General features: G+C 41.5%; 1 protein-coding gene across 7 annotated transcripts in view; it reads left to right on the forward strand.

Annotated features, from left to right (window-relative positions):
• Positions 1 to 19,543, forward strand: part of NCKAP5 (NCK associated protein 5) — an 883,253-nt gene that overhangs the window by 311,027 nt on the left and 552,683 nt on the right. For 6 of the 7 annotated variants that reach the window (XM_087819892.1, XM_087819896.1, XM_087819894.1 and 3 more), the window contains one exon: positions 17,448 to 17,521. In XM_087819892.1, the coding sequence (XP_087676018.1) occupies positions 17,448 to 17,521 (74 nt within the window). Of the gene's footprint in view, positions 1 to 17,446; positions 17,522 to 19,543 lie in introns of those variants that run through there. The other variant, XM_087819897.1, reaches the window with a different exon arrangement.

Below are 19,543 nucleotides of genomic sequence, written 5' to 3' on the forward strand. Positions count from 1 at the left end.
TGGCATTTGCATACTCAGAGCAAACTCCCAAAAATATTTGCATAAATTTCCTGATGTTCTTTTTGACTCAACAACCTCATCACAGCAAATTGCCTTTCTAAAATTGATTTAACACATCTGCCTTGTTGAAGTGTGGCTAATTTTCACCACAAATAAGAATTAGGATAAACTGTTATCCACTGGTAAGGGAAATGTCTGAGTTGCTACCCCAAATGTGTGTTGGTAAAAATGGTGTTCCTGTCTTGGAGGATTGTCCCACTACAAAGCATTTTCATGACTCTTCAGGTCCCAAATGCTGCACAGTCCATTCATTGAACGGTTTTGGTCACTTAACACTTTTAAGAGGGACACTTAAAACATATTTTTTCAAGTAACAGCACAGGTGCACCTGCTCTGTATTTATCACGGGTACTGGTCTCATGCTGGTTTTTAAAATGGCACCTTCATCATTAGTACAAAAGTCAGCTTCAAAGCAGTACAGCTACTGCCGATTTTGCATTGAGGTATTTTTTTAAACTGAGATATGTAAAAATTAGATATTTAAAAAAAACACATTGTTATTCAGTCCTGAAGGCAACTCAAGAAACTAATTATGGATGTAAGTGATTAGTTGATATTAAGTTTGAAGGGGGCACGTGTGGATAGTGAGTGGCTATAATAATGGTTGGCTGGTAATTTATTGATCGTTTATGGGACAGGTTCTCAGAGTTAAGTGGGATCAGAATCCATGGAGGACTTGCTGGAAACACCTAGCTGGCTCCCACTTGTAGAGTTTCTGCCTCAGTGGCTGTGGAAAGGCCAGGGTGTTTGCATTTCTAACAACTTTGCAGACAATGCTAAAGCTGCTCATCAGGAGACCACACTGAGAGAAAGGTTGAATTAGATCATAATGATCAGGAGAATGTATTTTTGTGAAGTGGGTATTTAGCTGAAGCTAAAGGACAATTTTGGCCAGACTGCAGAACCAAGAGGAAAAGACCACCAGGTGCTCAGGTGATGGGCAGTGATGAGTTGCTGGGTTATGCTCTTCAGGGATGATCTGGCACAGAGATGGGAGCTCTGGGCACAAGATCTCTTTCTAAATGAAAAGTTGCAATGAGTTATGATGTTTCTCTCTAGATTTTCCAATGGGAGCCTTAAAGCCTCCTGAAACCACATACTTAATTTGTCTTGGTCTTTAAGAGAGAAGAAAGTTCTTTGCTCCTGAATCAGAGAGACTTCCCAGTGTGAAAAAGGTGAAGGAATTAAGCAAAAAACCCCAATCATACACACAACAGCATGGTGATTACCAGAGGGATAGGGGCAGAGGGGGAGAAGAAGGGAAAGGGGGGGTTAAATGGTGATGGAAGGAGACTTGGCTTGGGGTGGTGAGCACCCAACAAAATATACAGATGATGTATTACAGAATTGTTCACCTGAAACCTATATAATTTTATTAACCAATGTGACCCCAATAAATTCAATAATAAATAAATAAATAATAAATAATAAAGAGACTTTCTACTGTCAGGGCAAAGGGTTTTCTAATTTCCTTTCAAACAAGAGTACAGTACTGTTTCCTTCATGCTGTATTGGCCTCTTGGTTACTCCTAATAAAAGTACTTTTTAATCAGGAGTATTAATCATTTTATACCACAAAATATTTGGGGCATTTTGGAGGAGAATCTCAAAATTCTTCACATATAACAAGCTTCAGAGTTGAGAGTGGAAGGCACCAGGAAACAAATCGTATTTAATCCAGGTCCTTTGTTGAGAAAAATGGAAAAGATTGCTACTGAGTTTTTGTTAGGGCATCTTGTACTTCAGAAGTGAGTCCTTTCTCTCCGTCTTCTAAAACCATTATAAATTTTCTGTGTATGATCGGTAGTTGAACCTGTAGGCACATTTCTCCTGGAAGCTGATATTAGAAAATCAACTACAGTGTAGGCTCAAGGTCTTTGGAGGCAAAGTTGGGGGAGAAAATCACTGTGTAATTTCAGAGGAGTGTTTATTTCCCACTGCTCCCCTTTTCCAATTTCTCCGTTAGCAGAGCAAAGACTACAAACTAGAAAGAGGGGCTGTCCCATGAAAATAGTAGGAAGCCCCCAATGCAATTACTTTATTTTCAGAAGTCAAAGGCCTGTCGCCAAAAGAAGGTCCTCACTCTTGCCCTCCTATCTTCTAGTTCCTACTTAGTTTTTTCCTGGTCATATTTAAAGATATGAAAATGAAAAGTGGCAGCCAGATGTGGTCCTGCTTTGCCCCCCACCCATTGTACCATAATGGTCTGAATGTAAGGAACTATATTGAAATACCAATTAACTGGTCCTCAGGGAGCTAAGTTTCATTCTGGAGAGTTGGCCTCGTCCTGGAAGATATCAGACAAGTTCAAATGTCTTCAGAACTAGGGTGGTCACAACTAAAGAAATGGCCTCGGGCTCTCCACATTACATTAGAAGGCCTCCAAGATGACAGCTCTGACTGAGATGGTTCTACTGAGTAGGCCCACAGTGTCTGCTGCAGAGGCTCCAGTGAATTCAAGCTCTGCTTTACTTCTTTCTTAGGTACCCAAACCTGCCCCAGGCTCAGAGCTCTGCCTCCTCAGGATGGAATTAATCTTCAGCAGAAAACAGTTCTTTAATGTTCTGAGTAATGAAGTAATAATTCTTTATTCCCTGCTTTTTGTCTTTAGTATGTATGGGGAGGGGCGTGGCCATAGAATACTATATTTAAATTGATCACACAGCCTGTTGCCCAAGAGAACTCTTCCTGTGTTCCATCTGAGCTTGGAGTTTCTCTGGTTTGTCTTTTACCTTCATGGTAGTTTTCTCTTGGGGATATTTTGGGTTGTGCTTTTGTAGCTTTTGCCAATAACATTTAAACCTCTTTCTGACTCCCAGAAATCTTCATTATTTCTAGTGCACATTCCTGTTTTGCAGTGACAATATAGATGTATTCTCTGTGTATGTGTGTATGTGCATGTGCACATGTACCCTGCAGAATATTACATCAGAGAAGACAACGTATCTCCTCAGAGCCTCCATTCTTCATCTTCTGAGATGTGTACCTGTGGCAGGGGTGGCGACGCCACCTGTGGTCTCCCAGAACACGTCACTTGATGTTAATATGGAGACCGGATTTAGGGGTAAGAGGAAGACTTGATGATCGGTGGTGTTAAATCATACGTTCTGCCCTTTTTTGTTTTAGAAAATACAACAATACAGAGCTAGTGTTGCTCTTTATCAGAACAAGTCCAAATGTTTGAATACTTAATTAAAACAACAGTCAGCAGGCACATGAGAGTGAGAAACACTCATCAGTCCATTTCGTTTATTTTCTCACTTTCATAATGAAAATACAGACATAAGTGTGATCTGATCCTGAATACCACCCCTGCTCCCCACCCCCCCCAGACAGTAGAGAGGAAATGTTTGCAGCACCTCACTCCAGAAGGAGCTTTCTTTCCTTAGCGTGCTTTATGCCCAGTGCCCACAAGTGAGAGATGCAGTTCAACAGGCAACATACTCAAGTCCTTGAATCCATGAATGGTTTCAGGCTCAGAAAATAAAATCCTAGCAAGATTGATGTGTTAATGCATAAATGCATAATCCCTTCACCCAGTAGGAAATAGCCCATGTCTTAAGGGAAACCTGACTAAAGATGAATATGTAAAAAATATATTTAAAAATAATTTTATAGCTCTCCTATGTGGCCAAGGGCATCTTCCTGTGTTAAGCAGCCTTTGTTTTCCCAGGAGAGTTCCTGGCTCCAACATGGGTAGAACCTTCTGCTCTTACTCTAAAACATCCTTATATTCACAGTCTTGTTCCCTAATAGTATGGGAATGTCAACAGATCCCAGGCCCCGACTCTGCTCAGTAGAGTAGGGGTTGTGGGTGGTTCAGAGAAAGGTTTGGTTTGTTGATTGATTATTGGTGGTGGGTTAGTTTTATTTTGTTGACCTAATAAGTCCTCAAAAATGAAAGAAACTTTCTTGAGGGACCATTCTCCAAAGGTGCTCCAGGGAGAACTGGCGACATCTTCCTCCCTAGTCCTTGTTAAAATTAGATCTCCGGGCCAAACCTCACTCCCAGACTCAACTGAATCTCTGAGCTGGGGCCTGGGATCTGCCATTTTTCAAGTGGCTCTGAAGCTGGACACAGTGGGTCTGGGCTGCCTGTCGCTACTCCAGCCAATTAAGCAGAGACAAGGTTGAATCATATTTGAGCATTTATTCCATTATTGCTGGCAAAATGGGGGAGGAGTGGGATTTGTCCACTTAAAATCTGCTCTGCCCTTCCCTTACTGGCCAGCTAATGATACAGGCGATAAGAAAGAAAGGCTACATGCAGGGGTGAGGGGAGGTTGGGAGGATGGCTGCAGGGCCTGCTGTCCCTCTGTCTCCTTCCAGGATCTTGAAGTCTGATAACAAGGCAGTTAATTTTCAATGGTGGGGCCTGGCCGGGCGTGGCTCAGCAATTGAGCGTCGACCTAGGATCCAGGCGATCGGGGTTCGATTCCAGGTCAGGGCACAGGCCCGGGTTGCGGGCTCGATCAATGACTCTCTCATCATTGATGTTTCTACCTCTCTCTCTCCCTCCTCTTTCCTCTCTCTGAAATCAATAAAGATATATTTAAAAAAAAAAAAATTCAATGGTGGTAAAACCCAGTTCCACCAGTTCCTAGGACCTGAGCATGGTTGGCATTCCTGAGGAAAACTCCTGAAGAGGGATCGGGCATCAGGCACAGCAACCAAATGAAAGTGCAAAATGCATTTTCTTTTATGAGCAGTGGACCCATCCAGGCCCCACGGTGTCTTTTTACAGCTGTTTTTCTTCTTGCCGCACATCCTCCAGTGTCCCAGGGTCTGTAGGAAAACTTCCTATTTATAGTCAGTAAGATGAATAATCACTAAACAACTATGGTCCTGTTCCTATTAGGTGCTCTCCGCATTTACACAATCACAGTTCACAGAGTATAATCAACATCTCTGCCCCTAACAGCTCAGTAGCGTCTCAGGAACCCTGAGCTTTAAGAATCACTTGGCATTTTCTAGAAAGCTTTCTCTATATTTTCTTCCCACCCCTGGCATCAGATTTTCTCTTCAGTCTCCCCAGCGAGGACTTTGGAAAGCCCACCCCTCCGAAGCAGCTTTTGTCAGGCCCCCGAGGGCCTCTGTGTTGGCAGGCGCTGCGGTCCAGTTTGGGGCCTGCCTTACTTGGTCGGTGCTGTCCTTGGCAGCCCTTTTCCTGAAACGCTTTATTCTGCTCATCTCTCTGCTCTCTCTCCGGCTTCTCCTTCATTTATTGGCATATTCTCCTCCCAACTCCCAGTGACTGGGCCCTTTTCTCTGTAGTATCATTCCTTCCTCAGGTGATCTTTCATTACAGTCTCACGGTTCTAAATTCTACCCCTGCCCTCTATGGGATCCCCAATTCCTGCCTTCCGGGCCTGTTGCCTGAAGACCAACGTCCCCATCCACATCTCTCCCATGTGCAGTAGGCATCTCAGACTTAACCGCCTTACGGAGGACACTTTATTCAACACCCTTGCACACCCATGCTCCTCTACAGCCTTCCCTCTGCCAGTAAAAGTCACATCATCAACTGGTTAGGCCACAAACCAAATATTATCTTTGATTCTTTCCTTTTCCTCATTCTCACATTCAGTCCATCAGTAAAGTCTGTCACCTCGACCTTCAGGTCACATCGTGACTCCCAACAACTTACTATTTTCCCTGTGAGGTCCCAAGTCCAGGTGACTAGCATCTCCTTCCAATAGCCTCCAGCTGGTCTCCCAGCTTCTGTTACTACGTGGTAAGCTCCCCAACCCCCATTCCTGAAGTTAACATTGGCCAGAGGGATCATTTTCAAACTTAAGTGAGATCGGCTCACTCCTCAAATCAAATCCCTCTGAGATTGCTCCCTACTTCATTGAGAACAAAGGACAGAGGACTAACAAGGACTGTGAGACCCTTACGCTCTGCCTGTCTCCTCTCCACACCCAGTGCCTGTGCTCTGGCCACACAGGCTCAGGCAGTCCCTGGAACTTCCCAGCACACACTTGCCTCAGTCTTTGTTCTTTCTGCTTAGGATGTGCCTCCCAACATAGATGCCTGGTTTAGTTCCCTCGATTCCTTTAGGTCTTTCCTCAGATGTCACTTTCTGCACCAGTCTATGTCATCCCACTTCTCTACTTCAGTTCCTCCTTTCCCCCTCTTCTCTTTAATTTTTCCACATGACACTTTCACTTATTTTGTGTCTCCTCCACAAAAATGTAACTTTCACGAAGCTCGAGAGAGACTTCTGTCTTTATCATTCATTGCTGGATGCCCACCTAAAAGAGTTCCTGAACACAATCAACACTCAAAATATCTGCTGAATAATTGAATTTGGCATTATTTATGCTGATCTTACTAATTTCTTTAAGAGGACAGTGAATGGTAGTGAGGCTAAGCAACAAACTAATCCCTGTTACCATAGGCAGTGAGCTCAAAGAGTGGTCTCCAGACCAGTGGCATCAGAATCACCTGGAGGCTTATTAGAGCTGCTGACCCTCAGGCTCCATCCTACACTGAATCAGAAACTTTGAGGTTAGGGCCCAACAATCTGCTTTCACCAGCTCTCCAGGTGATTCAGAGAATGAATGATAACCATTACTGTAAGTAAACAAGTGTTAGCCTCCCTAGGTGACGCTTCAGCCTGTTCAAGTGCACCAGTCTCTTAAAACACCTGAAGACTCTCACTGTGGGTAACATTGATGTCACCTTAACCTTGGCACCTACTTGTAGGTCCTGTGTTAGATACTGGGCCCTTTCCAGAAAAGCAAGGAGGTTGACTTCCCCAGAGTCAGCATTGGGGGAGTGATAGGAAATGAAACTTGAACATAACTGGGCAGGTTTTGAAGGGCATTGATAATGTTTGGCTCAGGGGGCCATCACACATTGTAGTTGAGTGAAATTGGCATTCTGTGATCCAATATTTGAGTAGAAGGAATCATGGGGAAAGTACAGCATAGTAATGTGATGGATCCATCTTTCAATTTCTGCCATGATCCTGGCATGTGGAGTAGTCCTTGACCTTTCTTGCTGTGGCCAAACTGTTCTTCTTAAAGTAGTTGGTGACCTAATTGAGGCTTTCCACTTATATAGGGCTCTGTCAGTGCCTCTCCATCAAAACAGGAATCAAGGTGGAAATGAGGACTCCGCTAACCATGTCATTTTTATTTTTATGGTAACTGATCTTTTTTTTGGTTAATATATATATTATATATAATCTACTGCCATGCTGACAAATGATATGCTACTGACTTTTAGAACTTTAGGATACATTGAATTATTTTTCATTTCCACCTCAGGGAAAAAAACACCACCACCTAAACTTAAAATAAGTCAAATTATTTTTTCCACCTAAATGAATTTCTCCGTTTGACCCCTATATACTTATCTTACAAACTGCTATAAAAGCAATATGTAAGAAAATTGTCTAGGCCACTTAGAAATATAATAATCACTTCTCTTTTCCACTTAAACCAAGTATAACTCTTATGTCTTTCCCTCAAAGAATATCTAGGTATTAGTAATAGCATCTTTGTCATATTTGATAAAAATTACAAGATGCTGTGTTAGGATTCATTCCATTTATTAGAATAAAGTGCTGAATATGAGACTAAAATTTAGCTTCTGCCCTTGGTCTTGTTGAGCCAGGGGAGTCAAAAAAAGCAAGCCAAACATATATGGGTTATACAATTAGCATGATTTTGTAGGTTTATTCCTGACTTGTTTATGGCTTTGTGTATAGCCAGGTCCCCCTAAGGGAGGGTGATGGGTTCCTTCTGCTCTAGTCTCCATCTTAACCATCTAGAATCTACTGTAGGGCAGTTCGCTGTGGGCAGGATGTTCTCTGCTTGACTCTGGCCTGGGGCAGTGGAAAATGTGCTAGATTGAGTGATCATCTTAAGTATGTCATTGTTGGGTCAGGAGCAAATCATTTAACCATAATATGAGCCTTAATTTCCTAAGTTGAAGTGTTGACCATGACTCAGAGATATTGAGAATCAAATGAGAGTAGATGCCAAAGTGCTTTGGAAAAGATCATAATTTCGATTAAACTCTTTATAAATTATAATGATTATACTATGTTAATTGAGTAATACAGAGATGTTAAGTTGGCTGCTTAGTATTTCACTTTGTTTGCCATGTTAAGTTTCAAAAGAAATGACTAATGGTTATTGTGTTATTTACAGTATGGGCTAAGCTGCAGTAAGAAAGAGACCCCCAAAATACAGTGTTTTAAGTAAGAAGTAGATTTCTTTTCATGTAAGAGGCCAAAGTGAAAGATCAGGGTGGGTAGTTAGCTCCTTTTTAAGATCAATCAGTTTCCCCATCCTCAACATGTATCTTCTGTCTCTGGGCCCAAGGTTGTTACTGTTCCCAGCTAGGGGAAGAGCGTATAACCGGCAAGAAGCTTGATTTTGGTTGGAGAGTCCTTGGATGCTGCATGCATCATGTTTGCTCATTTCTTACTGGCTTGAACTCGCTCACAGGTTCACACCTAGCTTGCTGAGAAATAGAATCTCCAATTCAGGAGCCATGAGTCCAGCAGAAACTGGGGAGAAGCAGGAGCTGTCTTTAAAAGTAATAAGGAAAAACACCTGATGGAGGACAGTTCAGTTATCTCTGTAACACAAAGTGAGATGTATTTTGGGATAAAGTTCTGCTAAACTGTACCCACAGTTTGATTGGCATTGATTGTATTGCCTTAATACCAAATAGTAGGCAGTGAACCTTTCCATTGCCTTGGTCACTACATGTCTATATTCTGTTACTATTGATTGATATTAATGCGATCTTCAGATATGGCAGAAGTTGTAGAGATGTTTTCCCTCTGTGGGGCTCACTGTTCACCATGTTGTCCATTATCCTTTGTTTAATTGCAGACTCTGGTTTGCCTTTATGCATCGAGCTGATCTTCAACCTCCCATGTGACTTCCATGGCGTAGATAAGCAAGGCACCTAAGTCTTCCTCAGGGTTATGGGATCAGAAGAACATAGTGATTTTGCAAAATTATCAATAGGTTATCTTTGAGGTGCCCTTTCTGGTTTGTACTCATAGAATAAAAGTGGGTATACAATAATTTTGGAAAACTGCCTAGAGTGTCTATGACCATTATAACCTTTTTAATGGAAAAGCAGTTCTGGAAGACCAGGCTGAGCCTTATAATTTCACATTCTCTTGTTATGAGACATTGCATCCAGCTAATGCACTGAGACCTTTGTTGAGTACTTGTGATGTCCTGAGTGCTCTGCTAGGCAGGTGCTGGAGCATAAAAAAATGAAGTAAGATTCTTGGAAGAGTTGTGGCACATCCAAAGGGACCTGTTAGGTACATAAGTCCGATCCTGTGTATCTGACTCAAGAGGGTGATCTGGCATGGAGATAACATATTTGTTAGTCTCTGGATATTTGGTGATTGTTGAAGCCCCAGTAGTCTATTGGACTTTCTAGTAGAAAATGAAAGAGCACCTAGGGGTAGAACCCGTCTTTTGATGCAGAGTGACTGGCAGGAGGAGGAAGGGAATAGACAAAGGTCTCAAAGTGACAGAAGGAGGCAGGAGCCACTTGCAGAGAATGCCAGGGAGGGAATGAGTACAACGTAAAATGTCCAGTTCTGCAGGAACCAGTTGTAAGATATGGAGCAAGCAGTGTCCTGAGGCTTGCGGAGGTCATCGGTGGCTGTAATGGGTGAGTTTCAGTGAAAAGTTTGCGGGGGAAGTCAGCTTGGGTTGTTTCAGGAGTGAATGGGGGGTGGGTGGGGAGAGATTAACCAAAGAATTTTTAAGCATATACGCATCACCCATGGACACAGACAATAGTGTGGGGAAGGCCTGGGGCGGGCGTGGGGGTGGGGTGCAAGGGGTCAGTGGGGAAGGAAAGGGGACATCTGTAATATTTCAACAATAAAGATCAATTTTGAAGAAGAGTGAAGGGGGAGGAGGAATTAGAGATGGGAAACGGAGAGATGATGGGACTGAGATCAATTGCCAAGGCTGGTATTTCTGAATTGACTTGTCTGTTGTGTTGAGCAGGTCTCCTTGGAGGGATTTACGTTGGCACAGGTGCCAGTCAGGAACGAGGCACCCGTCTGTTGCCTTGCTGTGTAATTGCACAGCTCGGCCTGTTTTAGTCTTTTATGTTCACTGTGCAGCTGTAACTTCTTCTTAGGGTGAGGGAATAATTTTTGAGGGAAGCATCACTTATCATGGTAGTCATTCCGTAATCGTGAAAATGCCCGTAGGTATGAGAGTTCTGTTGATCTGAACAGCTGACCTCCTGCCCCCGGCCTTGCTGCTCTGCCCAAAGTTGAATTGGGAGCCTACATTAGTAGTGACAAGAGTGTTGACAGGATTTAACAGGCTCTGCCATAAAGTACACTGATTATAACATAAAGGTTGTTTGGAGGGATTTTGGATCTCAGCAATCTTTGATTTAGTATTATATTTTAAATTACTTAAAACGAATGATGCATGAAATACATCATTAGGATTCATTCATAATGGGCTTTACTCAGAACTGACCCAGATCGGACAATAGGAAGTTCACATTAAATGGGCTTATGTTGCGCTGATATGCAATGTTCAGTACACTTACAAACTTCTAAAGGCTTTCATTGTTTCATACTGATTGCCTTGAAACGTGCAGTAAAGAAATGAAAGGCAGATTTCCTGAAACAGAGTTTCAGGATGATTCTAATTTGCATAAGTTTTAACCAATGAGCAGATGTCTTCTTAATGCTTTGTAAAATTTATTAAAACATATTACATGTCATAGTGTAACTTGGTGGTCCTCCTCAATCCTAACTTGGGTGAGATGCTTTTTGCAGAACTTTGACAAGGGCAAGTTTAAAAAAATAAAAATAGGGCTGTTTTGTCTCAAACACCAGCTTAGCTTTAGAATAATATAAAGGAAAGTGTTTCACTGTGGTATTTTAGATCTTGTTGTCTAAAATGTAATTATAATCAAATCTTTGCGGATGGTTTTTTTCTGCGACTGTATTTTTCTAAATAATCACATTTTAAATTTGTATGGTGAGCATATACTATTTTAAAATTATAGAAAGAAAGTATATAGAAGAAATTAAATTACCCCATAATATTACATACTGTTTGCTTTATTTTCTTTTGATCTTTATATATATATTTTCAAAATTGTGATAAAAGGGATTGTGTAGCTTTGCATCCTACTTTCATGGAACAGTGAACTGTTTTCCATTTTAATTACATATTCTTCACCAATTTAAAGATTGTGTATTTCTTCAGATGGGTAAAAAGTGCTTTATTTTAATAATTCCTCTATTTTTTGGAAGCTAAGAATACCTGGTTTTTTTCATGTTGTCATGAATTTTTAAATTTGAATATTTATTCAGGATGACTCCTAGAAATGGGATTTTTGGATCAAAGGTACATGGATATTTTAAACTTCATGACATAAGTCACCAAATTCCTTTCTCCAACTGTCACATATGTAGGCAAAACACACACTTGTACTTAAGCTTTTTGATTAGCAAGTCAAGTATGGAAAACAGCTTTTGTCTCTGTGTACAAATGGGTTTTTGCATTCTTCAGCCCCCCCCCCCATCCACTGCAAAAACACAGGATATATCTATCTTTCTTTGGGGATTTTTATGTTTGCTTAATTTTATAATCATATTTATATCTTTAGATATGAAATTTGCTTAAATTCTTAATCTTCCTTTTATATTGTGAATTTCATATTTTTAAAATTCATCACTCCGGTATAGTATGTGTGTGTACACACACACACACACACACACACACACACAGAGGATGTCCCAACAAAATGTATACCCACTTTGAATAATTATAAAGTCATTGTTTATTAACATACAGTTCATTTTCAAAATGTAAAAGCACCTACAGGAATGAATAATTTTTTTTTTTGAACAATGCCTGTTTCAAACTGATGACCGTTCTGGTCCAGGCGCTGCTGAGCACACGAAGCGATGGAACCACAAACATCAAGAACCATTTCCTTTGGTATTTGTGTGCCCTCAATTCGTCAACCTTTGCTGGTTTTGTACTATAAACTTTATCTTTTATGTATCCCCTAGGGGCACTTTAGGATAAATTTTCTTTGTTCAAAGGTTGGTCTGGCTTCACCCATTATTTCAAATCGGTTAAACCTGAAAAGGAGTGAAAGTAGAGTGAGTTATCAGCTGTTAAAGTGTGTGTACATTTTTGGGGACGCCCTATATACCTATACAGGTCTGACCTGTATTTTATTCAGTCTTGGGTATTTGGTGTAGATGTGTATATACATATACCTTTAAGTTGAAAATATATACACACCTACGTATATATTTTAGTTTTCAATTAAAATAGATGCTTTATGTTCTGAATTTATAAGTGCCTGAGCATAGCTTTCTTTTGCATTATTACATGGCAGCTACTTGACTGGGGATACTTGTGAATTAAGACGCAGAGGTCTGTCTGTGTATCTCACGTTAGCCGGCATCTGGGTGACCAGAAGCCGGGGAACCCGCCCTCTCCTAGCTCCTCAGAGGACCCCCTTGTCTGTGTGGATACTCGCAGTGGTTCCCCCGTGACTGTTTTCAGCTCTTAGGCCAGTGGGTGTGTGGACAGTTTTCCATGAACTCTGCCTGGAATGTGCTTAGCCCCTTTAGTGAGCATAATCAAGTCTTTTTAATTTCTCTCTCGCTCCTGCTCAGAAACGTTGCCTTAATTATCCCTTCGATGGTTGTGTATATTCTAAATCTTGTCAAATGCACAAAAGCTGTAAGTGTCCGTCCAACCTGCATTTCCTGCCTAATACCCGCCATGGTTCTAGTTACTCTCAGCTCCGTCCTTTACTTAGTTTACGTGGATTGTGTGTCCACAGGACTGTGCATGTGTTTCCATTGCCAGCTGTCCTGTACGTGGAGCTGGCCACGAGGAAACGAGTCGCATGGCAGGGTCATCAAGGTAATGCCCGTGCTCCGGGAGGGTCTTCGTGCCTGCTGGGCACGGCCAGGCCAGGGAAACTGCCATGGTCGTGGGTAAGGTGTAGCAGAGAGTGGGCGCTGAGGCCGAGGGGCCTGGGGCTGTGGCTGTGCGTTTTCCTTGTGGGTCGCAGCAGCGCTGGCCCCCACCGACTGAAGCGCACCTGCAGCACCCGGACCACCATGGACACGGCAGAGGGGTTTGTGAGAATTTAGGCACCCGGCCTGGGTTGGGGCTTTTGATTTGTCTCTAGGTCATACTGAAGAGTAAACTTCATCAGTGACAAGTTTAGTGCCAACACACCACGTCCGTGGCTCGCTCTCTCCAGCGCTCATTCTCTGCTACACGTTACCCACGACCATGGCAGTTTCCCCGGCCTGGCCGTGCCCAGCAGGCACGAAGACACTCCCGGAGCACGGGCATTACCTTGATGACCCTGCCATGCGACTCGTTTCCTCGTGGCCAGCTCCACGTACAGGACAGCTGGCAATGGAAACACATGCACAGTCCTGTGGACACACGATCCACGTAAACTAAGTAAAGGATGGAGCTGAGAGTAACTAGAACCACAGGGGGTATCAGGCAGGAAATGCAGGCAGCGTTTCATGGTGGGGAGGGTCGCCCCGGTGTAAATCACAATATGGGGATCAACAGTGCGCAGCTCTGCTATTGCATTTTATATTTCTTTGAAATTCTTAGCTTGCTCACTTCCTTATTTCATTATCTTTACAGCTTACCCTGTTGTTTTAGAAAATGTAATTCTGCTGTCTTTTTTACCTCAGCATTTGTTCAACCGTTCTGCACATTTCAGAGGGACCAGGTCTTTCTGGCTACTACTGAACATGCCAGGGCTCTGTCTAAAATGCTTTCATGTTTTCTTGCAGCTCATTTTCAGAGTGACACCCTCTCCTGTGAGGAGGGTGATGTTTTCATTTTCTTGGGCTCCAGTACTTCCTCATGGGTACCATGTTCTGTGTCTTCAGTTGACTCATTCTGAAATGACCCATCCAGACCTTGGGAGCACCAATAGACACTGTAGATTCCACTCTCTGTCCTTCTGCATTTGTAGAAGTCTTTCTCCAAGCTGACCCAATATCCAGTGTCTTTCAGGCAATTTGGGATCTCTGTCACACTGAGATGGAATCTGGCCCTGCCCTTTCCTCCTCCCTGGGCCTTCCATACTCTGCAATATGAGAGTCCCTGTGTAATAACATCAGTATTGTGCTTTACACCCAAGGTCTTGCTACAGGTGCAGCAGCTACAACATCGTATTTGCTGTGACTGCAGTTCTGCAGTGCCACGCCATCACCCTCCATTGTTTTCTTGGAGTTAATCTCCAAATGGATGGATAAAAGTGGTTCCCAATAGAATAATCCTGTTTTGTTCATGCAGGATGGTAGGGGTTTCTGATTAGTTAACATAGTTCTCTAATTCAGGGGACAGGTGGCAAATGTATGAGAGTACTGCTGAGCTCCTCTGGGTAGGGAAAAAGTGATTTCATTGAACCCAAAGCACGTATAAGCATCATATCTCCCCGCCCCCGATCCGTTTCAGTCGGAGTAGGGGAGGGAGAAGGAGAGGGAGAGGGAGCTCGGCAAGGGGTTGGTGAGGCATAGACAATACCCAAAGAAATACCCGAATAAAATATGTTGGATGCTAGAAGTAAGAGTGCTGTGGAGGAAAATAAAGAGAAAGATGGAGAATTCATAATTCTTGCTTCCCATTGCTACGTGGTTTAAGACTTGTCATCACAGTTATTTTTATGGGAAATTGCTGAAGCTACTTTAAATGGAAACAGCCTGTATTGTTGTTTGAAATAGCTTTTAAACCAGAATCCAGCTATGCTTACATTTAATGGTTGAAAAACTATTATTACTATTAATCTCTGGTGTGTGATATACTATGAAAAAGCCTATGCTCACTGCTTGGCAGAAACTATAATATATGCTTACTTTCGCTACTTTATTTAATCCTTACAGCACCTCTGGAAAATGAGTATTATTTTATCCATCTGAAGAGGAAGAAAATAAGGCTTAGAGCGATTAAATAACTTGCCTGGGGGAACATAGCTAGCAGATATCCAAACCGGGATTTGAACCGACATGTCTTTATCCAAAGATCATGTTTGTAATCACTACACCTTCCCTCTCAAGCTCTGACTGAGCTAAGCAGGATGAGCGAATTAAGAGATTGATTGGTTTAATCCAAACTGTGTTCCAGGGCTTGCCCAGGATGCCCCTGCCTACCTCTCCACCTTCGCTTTAGTCTACATACCCCAAGCTCTGTGCGCCCAGCCCCACCGGCTTCCTTTCTGTTCCTCATATACCACATTTTGGAGACCTTTGCATATGCTGTTTCCTTAGTCTATAGTGGTCTTTCCCTTCCCCTTTTCTCTGTCTTGCGACTGCCTCCTATTCCAGGGCCTAGCTCACAGATTATGGGCTCAATCTTCTTCTGACCACTGTACGTAAGGAAGCTGCCCCCCCATTAATCTCTCCTACCACCTGTTATTTCCATCGTAGCATGCATCCAAGCTGAAGCCGACCTGCTCACTTACTTGTCATGTCTCTCTCTACAGATTGTAAGCTCTCTGAGGGGAGGAACCTTCTACCTCTTGACTATCACTGTGTTGACTGCTCTAACATGTGGAGAAAGCAGTTGAGTGAAAGTGGACTAGTGACTTTGGAATGTTTATATTTGTTTCTACTTGGGAACAGTGCCTTTAAAATATTTTAATGAAATGTATTTGAAAATGCTTCTGATAATCTTGAGTGTTCTAAGATTTGTTTAAACTATGCCTTAATAACACAATCACAAACTATTACAACTTCCTGCAGTAACATTTCTGCTTTGTTTTTGATATGCCCCATGGTCTTGTTTAAATAACTTGAAAATGAATATTATTTAATAAGAATAAACCTCTTCAGCTAATCATGTGCAGTAGAATGATAGCTAGGTAAGGACTCCATACACGCTCTAGTCTAACTGAACTAATGTAGAAAGATAAAGCTTCTCAAAAGCTGCCTGGGTAGATCGAGATCCAGAAACATTGAGCAGGGAAGGCCCTTTCCCTTATGTTAGGCTAATTTCTTTTTAAATGTTTTTATTAGTTTTTAGAGAGAGGAAGGGAGAATGGTGGAGAGAGAGAAACATCAGTAAGAGAGAAATGTCAGTCGGTTGCCTCCTGCACGCCCCTTTCTGGGGATCGAGCCCGAACCCTGGGCATGTGCCCTGACACAGAATCCAACCGTGACCTCTTGGTTCCTAGGGCGATGCTCAGCCGCTGAGCCACACCGGCTGGGCGGGTCAGTTCTTACTGTGTTTCTTTCCCTTGCCTTCCCCCACACCATTAGAGTGAATATCCCTACAGGAGCAATAGATTATGTATAGCATTTAATCAAAATAAATAAATCTGTATTTCAGAAAAGAAAGTAAGTATATTAATCAAAGTTCCTGGTTTATCTCAAATCCATAAGAAATGAAACAGTAACTTTCATGGGTCACTTAGCACTGATTTCATTGTGCACCATTCCATCTGAGGCAGCCGTTACACAGACACATGGCCTGCAGGCTGGATCTTCAACTAGAAAGCAAGAAAAGTGTCAGGTTCAGGATGGAAAATGAAATCAAGCTTTATACAGTGTATTTTGTTCCACAGTTAACAATGGAAACTACTGCATTCCAACCTCATATTCAGAAATCACAAATTTAAAAAAATCAGATTTAATAGCCGTTGAATTTTTATGAATCAGTCTTAGATGACAAAGGAATTCCTCATTCTGCAGAAATACTTCTTGAATACATGGTTTGATTTACGAACATAAATTTACACACATTTCTAAAAAACAAGGTATACCTTGCCTTCATGTCTTCTTAGAGGCCAATGATTTACTTTCTAAGAGTCAAGCAAGACAAAAGCAAACTACATGGTCTTGTTTCTTTCTTTAAGGAGATGAGGGAAGATGGACATGTGTTTCATCGATGGAAATGGTATGTCCAGTGAATGTGGGCAGTTAATATATAAAGCATTCTAAGAAGTTCAAAAATAGTGCTTTTGCTAGGAAGTACCTCTTGTGAGACCAATGTATTCAAGACCTGTATTGCCTGCCTTGCTATTTTAAGCTTAGCAGCAACATTGGCTCCGTTACATTTATATAGCAAAACACAGACCCCAGCATAGATGACTGTGAAGCTTAGCGTTCTTTCTGTGAATAAGAGGATTTTTAGGCTGACACTATAGGAATCCAGTTCTCTTTAGTGCTTTGTTTATAGAATGATCACAGGCTATGGAGAAAGTATTATTCATCCCCAAATAACTATGCATGTAAGTCATTGACTCCTAGAGTCCAAGGGATTATCTTGCCAAAAATCTTCCTTGTAGAGATAAAGCTTGTCTTAGAATTCTGGTGCCTATTGTAATGAGGATTTGTTTTTGTGTGTCTCTATGTGCAGGAATACATGGACTCCAATAAATACATTGAGCATCTGCTAACTCAACTCGAGGAAAAACACAGAAGTCTCTGGAGGTGAGTTAAATCTGTATCCTCAATTTATAGCGGCCTCTATAGCTTCGATCTTGATCTTGGAGGCTGGGAATTAGAAATGGTTTCTTGTTCCATTTGGTGCCAAAAGCATCATTGGGGACAAGTTGTCTTTGAGTCAAGGACCTGCTCAGAGCTGGAAGGATGGTAGAAATTGGGACAGACACTGGTTAAGGTCAATGAAATAATTTGTCCAACACCATGTGGCAACCTTGTATTGTAGAAACTGGAACCAAATTCTCTGATCCTAGCCTGCTTAAAGATCATTTAAGTTTTTTTATAATTAAAAGGCAGATGACTTCTGGTTTACATTTCTGCTTCTCTTCATGGTAAAGGGGCGTATTTTAAGAATGCTGTTGTATAGGTCACAATGTTTTTATTCTACATGGTAGGTTCTAATTCTCGGTAAGGAAAAGTATGTGAGAATATTTGTGCAGGTAAATTGGAAAAAGGTTATATCATATAAGTCATATTTTCAAGTTATTCATTCCCTGGGGCCTCTTGGGAATTGAGACCAGGTAAGGATGGTTGTGATATGATTATCTAGATCTTTAGGATCCATGTAGTTATGCTCTTCACAGGTGCTGCTATGGAATTTGAATTCCTTTTTCTGAATTCCTATAGTTCTTGTTGTCTGGAATGAATGTACTAGTGCTCATTTATATGATGCCTCACATTGCACTGGAATTGTTTCACGTAATTAGCTTTGTGTCCCAATGGTCAGGATGCCCCTAACGTCCGCTGTTTCTTATCTCCTCGAGGCAGGGAGCAGAGCCTTCCCTCTATTCACAGAGATGGCAGGTAAATATTTGCTAACCCTGTGGCTCTTTTCCCCACCTCGTCCAAATCCATCACCACTGGTCTCTGCACCAGGCTATGCTCCCCCTTCTTTATGCACCCTGTAACAAACCCCAGTCACCTTGACATTGTCTTCCTGAGGAATTCCAGTTCTTGGTAAAGTGCCTGATATTTTCATTTGTCCTGCTCTCATGTTAGTTTTCCTACTAGAGAACAGATCTGTGGTTATAGTAATAGACAGAATTCTATTTCTGCACACACAAAAAATTGCTGGTGTAGGGTACAGCAGAAGTGTATAATTTTTAAGTCTGCTTGCTACTAAGAGGCACACCAGTGCAAAATTAATTCACACCAAGTTAATTTTGTATAAATTGATGCAATATTTGCTAGATTTGTTTTTGAGTGCTATAACCTGGTGTTGATACAGTTTTCTTTTGTGAACCAGTGTACTGTATTAATAAAACCAACAACAATAATGTATTTATGGTTGTGTGCCTTTTAAATGATATTTTCTATAGGTCTACTACAAAGTATATTTAAAAAGTTATTTAACTGAACTGTAGCACTTTCTTTCAACTACTTGAACATTTCATTATCTTCCAAGAGGAAAATACAAAGAAATGATGAATACCACCTGACAAAGGGAATTTAGAGTTTAACTTGGTCAGTAAGTGTGTCTTATACGCACCATTGGGAAGGACTAATGGATTCATGGGTCTTTGGACCCAATGCCTGAATGGAAGGAATATTTTCCTGCTTTCTCAAGGTAGCTAGTAAAAACCTTCTGGTCTTCTCCAATGTGATTAAGTTAAAATCCCATTTCAGGCACAGAATTAAACTCGCATAAAGTAAGAGATGAGAATTTTGTGTGCAGTTGCTTCCATTTTCCTTCAGAAATGGAATTATTGCAGGTGAAAAAGCATAGCCTTATATATAGTGTCAGAGGATCTAATAAAGCTACATTTGAATAACAATAAAGGGCGGTAATGACATTTGAATAGTCAGAATAACTGCCAGTGAGAAAATGGAGATGGGCAGTATTGAAAAGAAAATGAAAACCAGTAATAGCAGATTTATATACTATTTATTGAGTCATGAAATTATACTTGATTATATTTTGCAGAGAGATCTTGACTGACTTAAAGTAATAGGGTTTGTGATGGTTATTACAATGTCATAACTGCAACCGGAGCCAAATTGTTTTCAGTA

The sequence above is a fragment of the Miniopterus natalensis genome, chromosome 8 (assembly GCF_054644295.1).
Source record: "Miniopterus natalensis isolate mMinNat1 chromosome 8, mMinNat1.hap1, whole genome shotgun sequence".
In the NCBI taxonomy this organism is placed as follows: Eukaryota; Metazoa; Chordata; class Mammalia; order Chiroptera; family Miniopteridae; genus Miniopterus; species Miniopterus natalensis.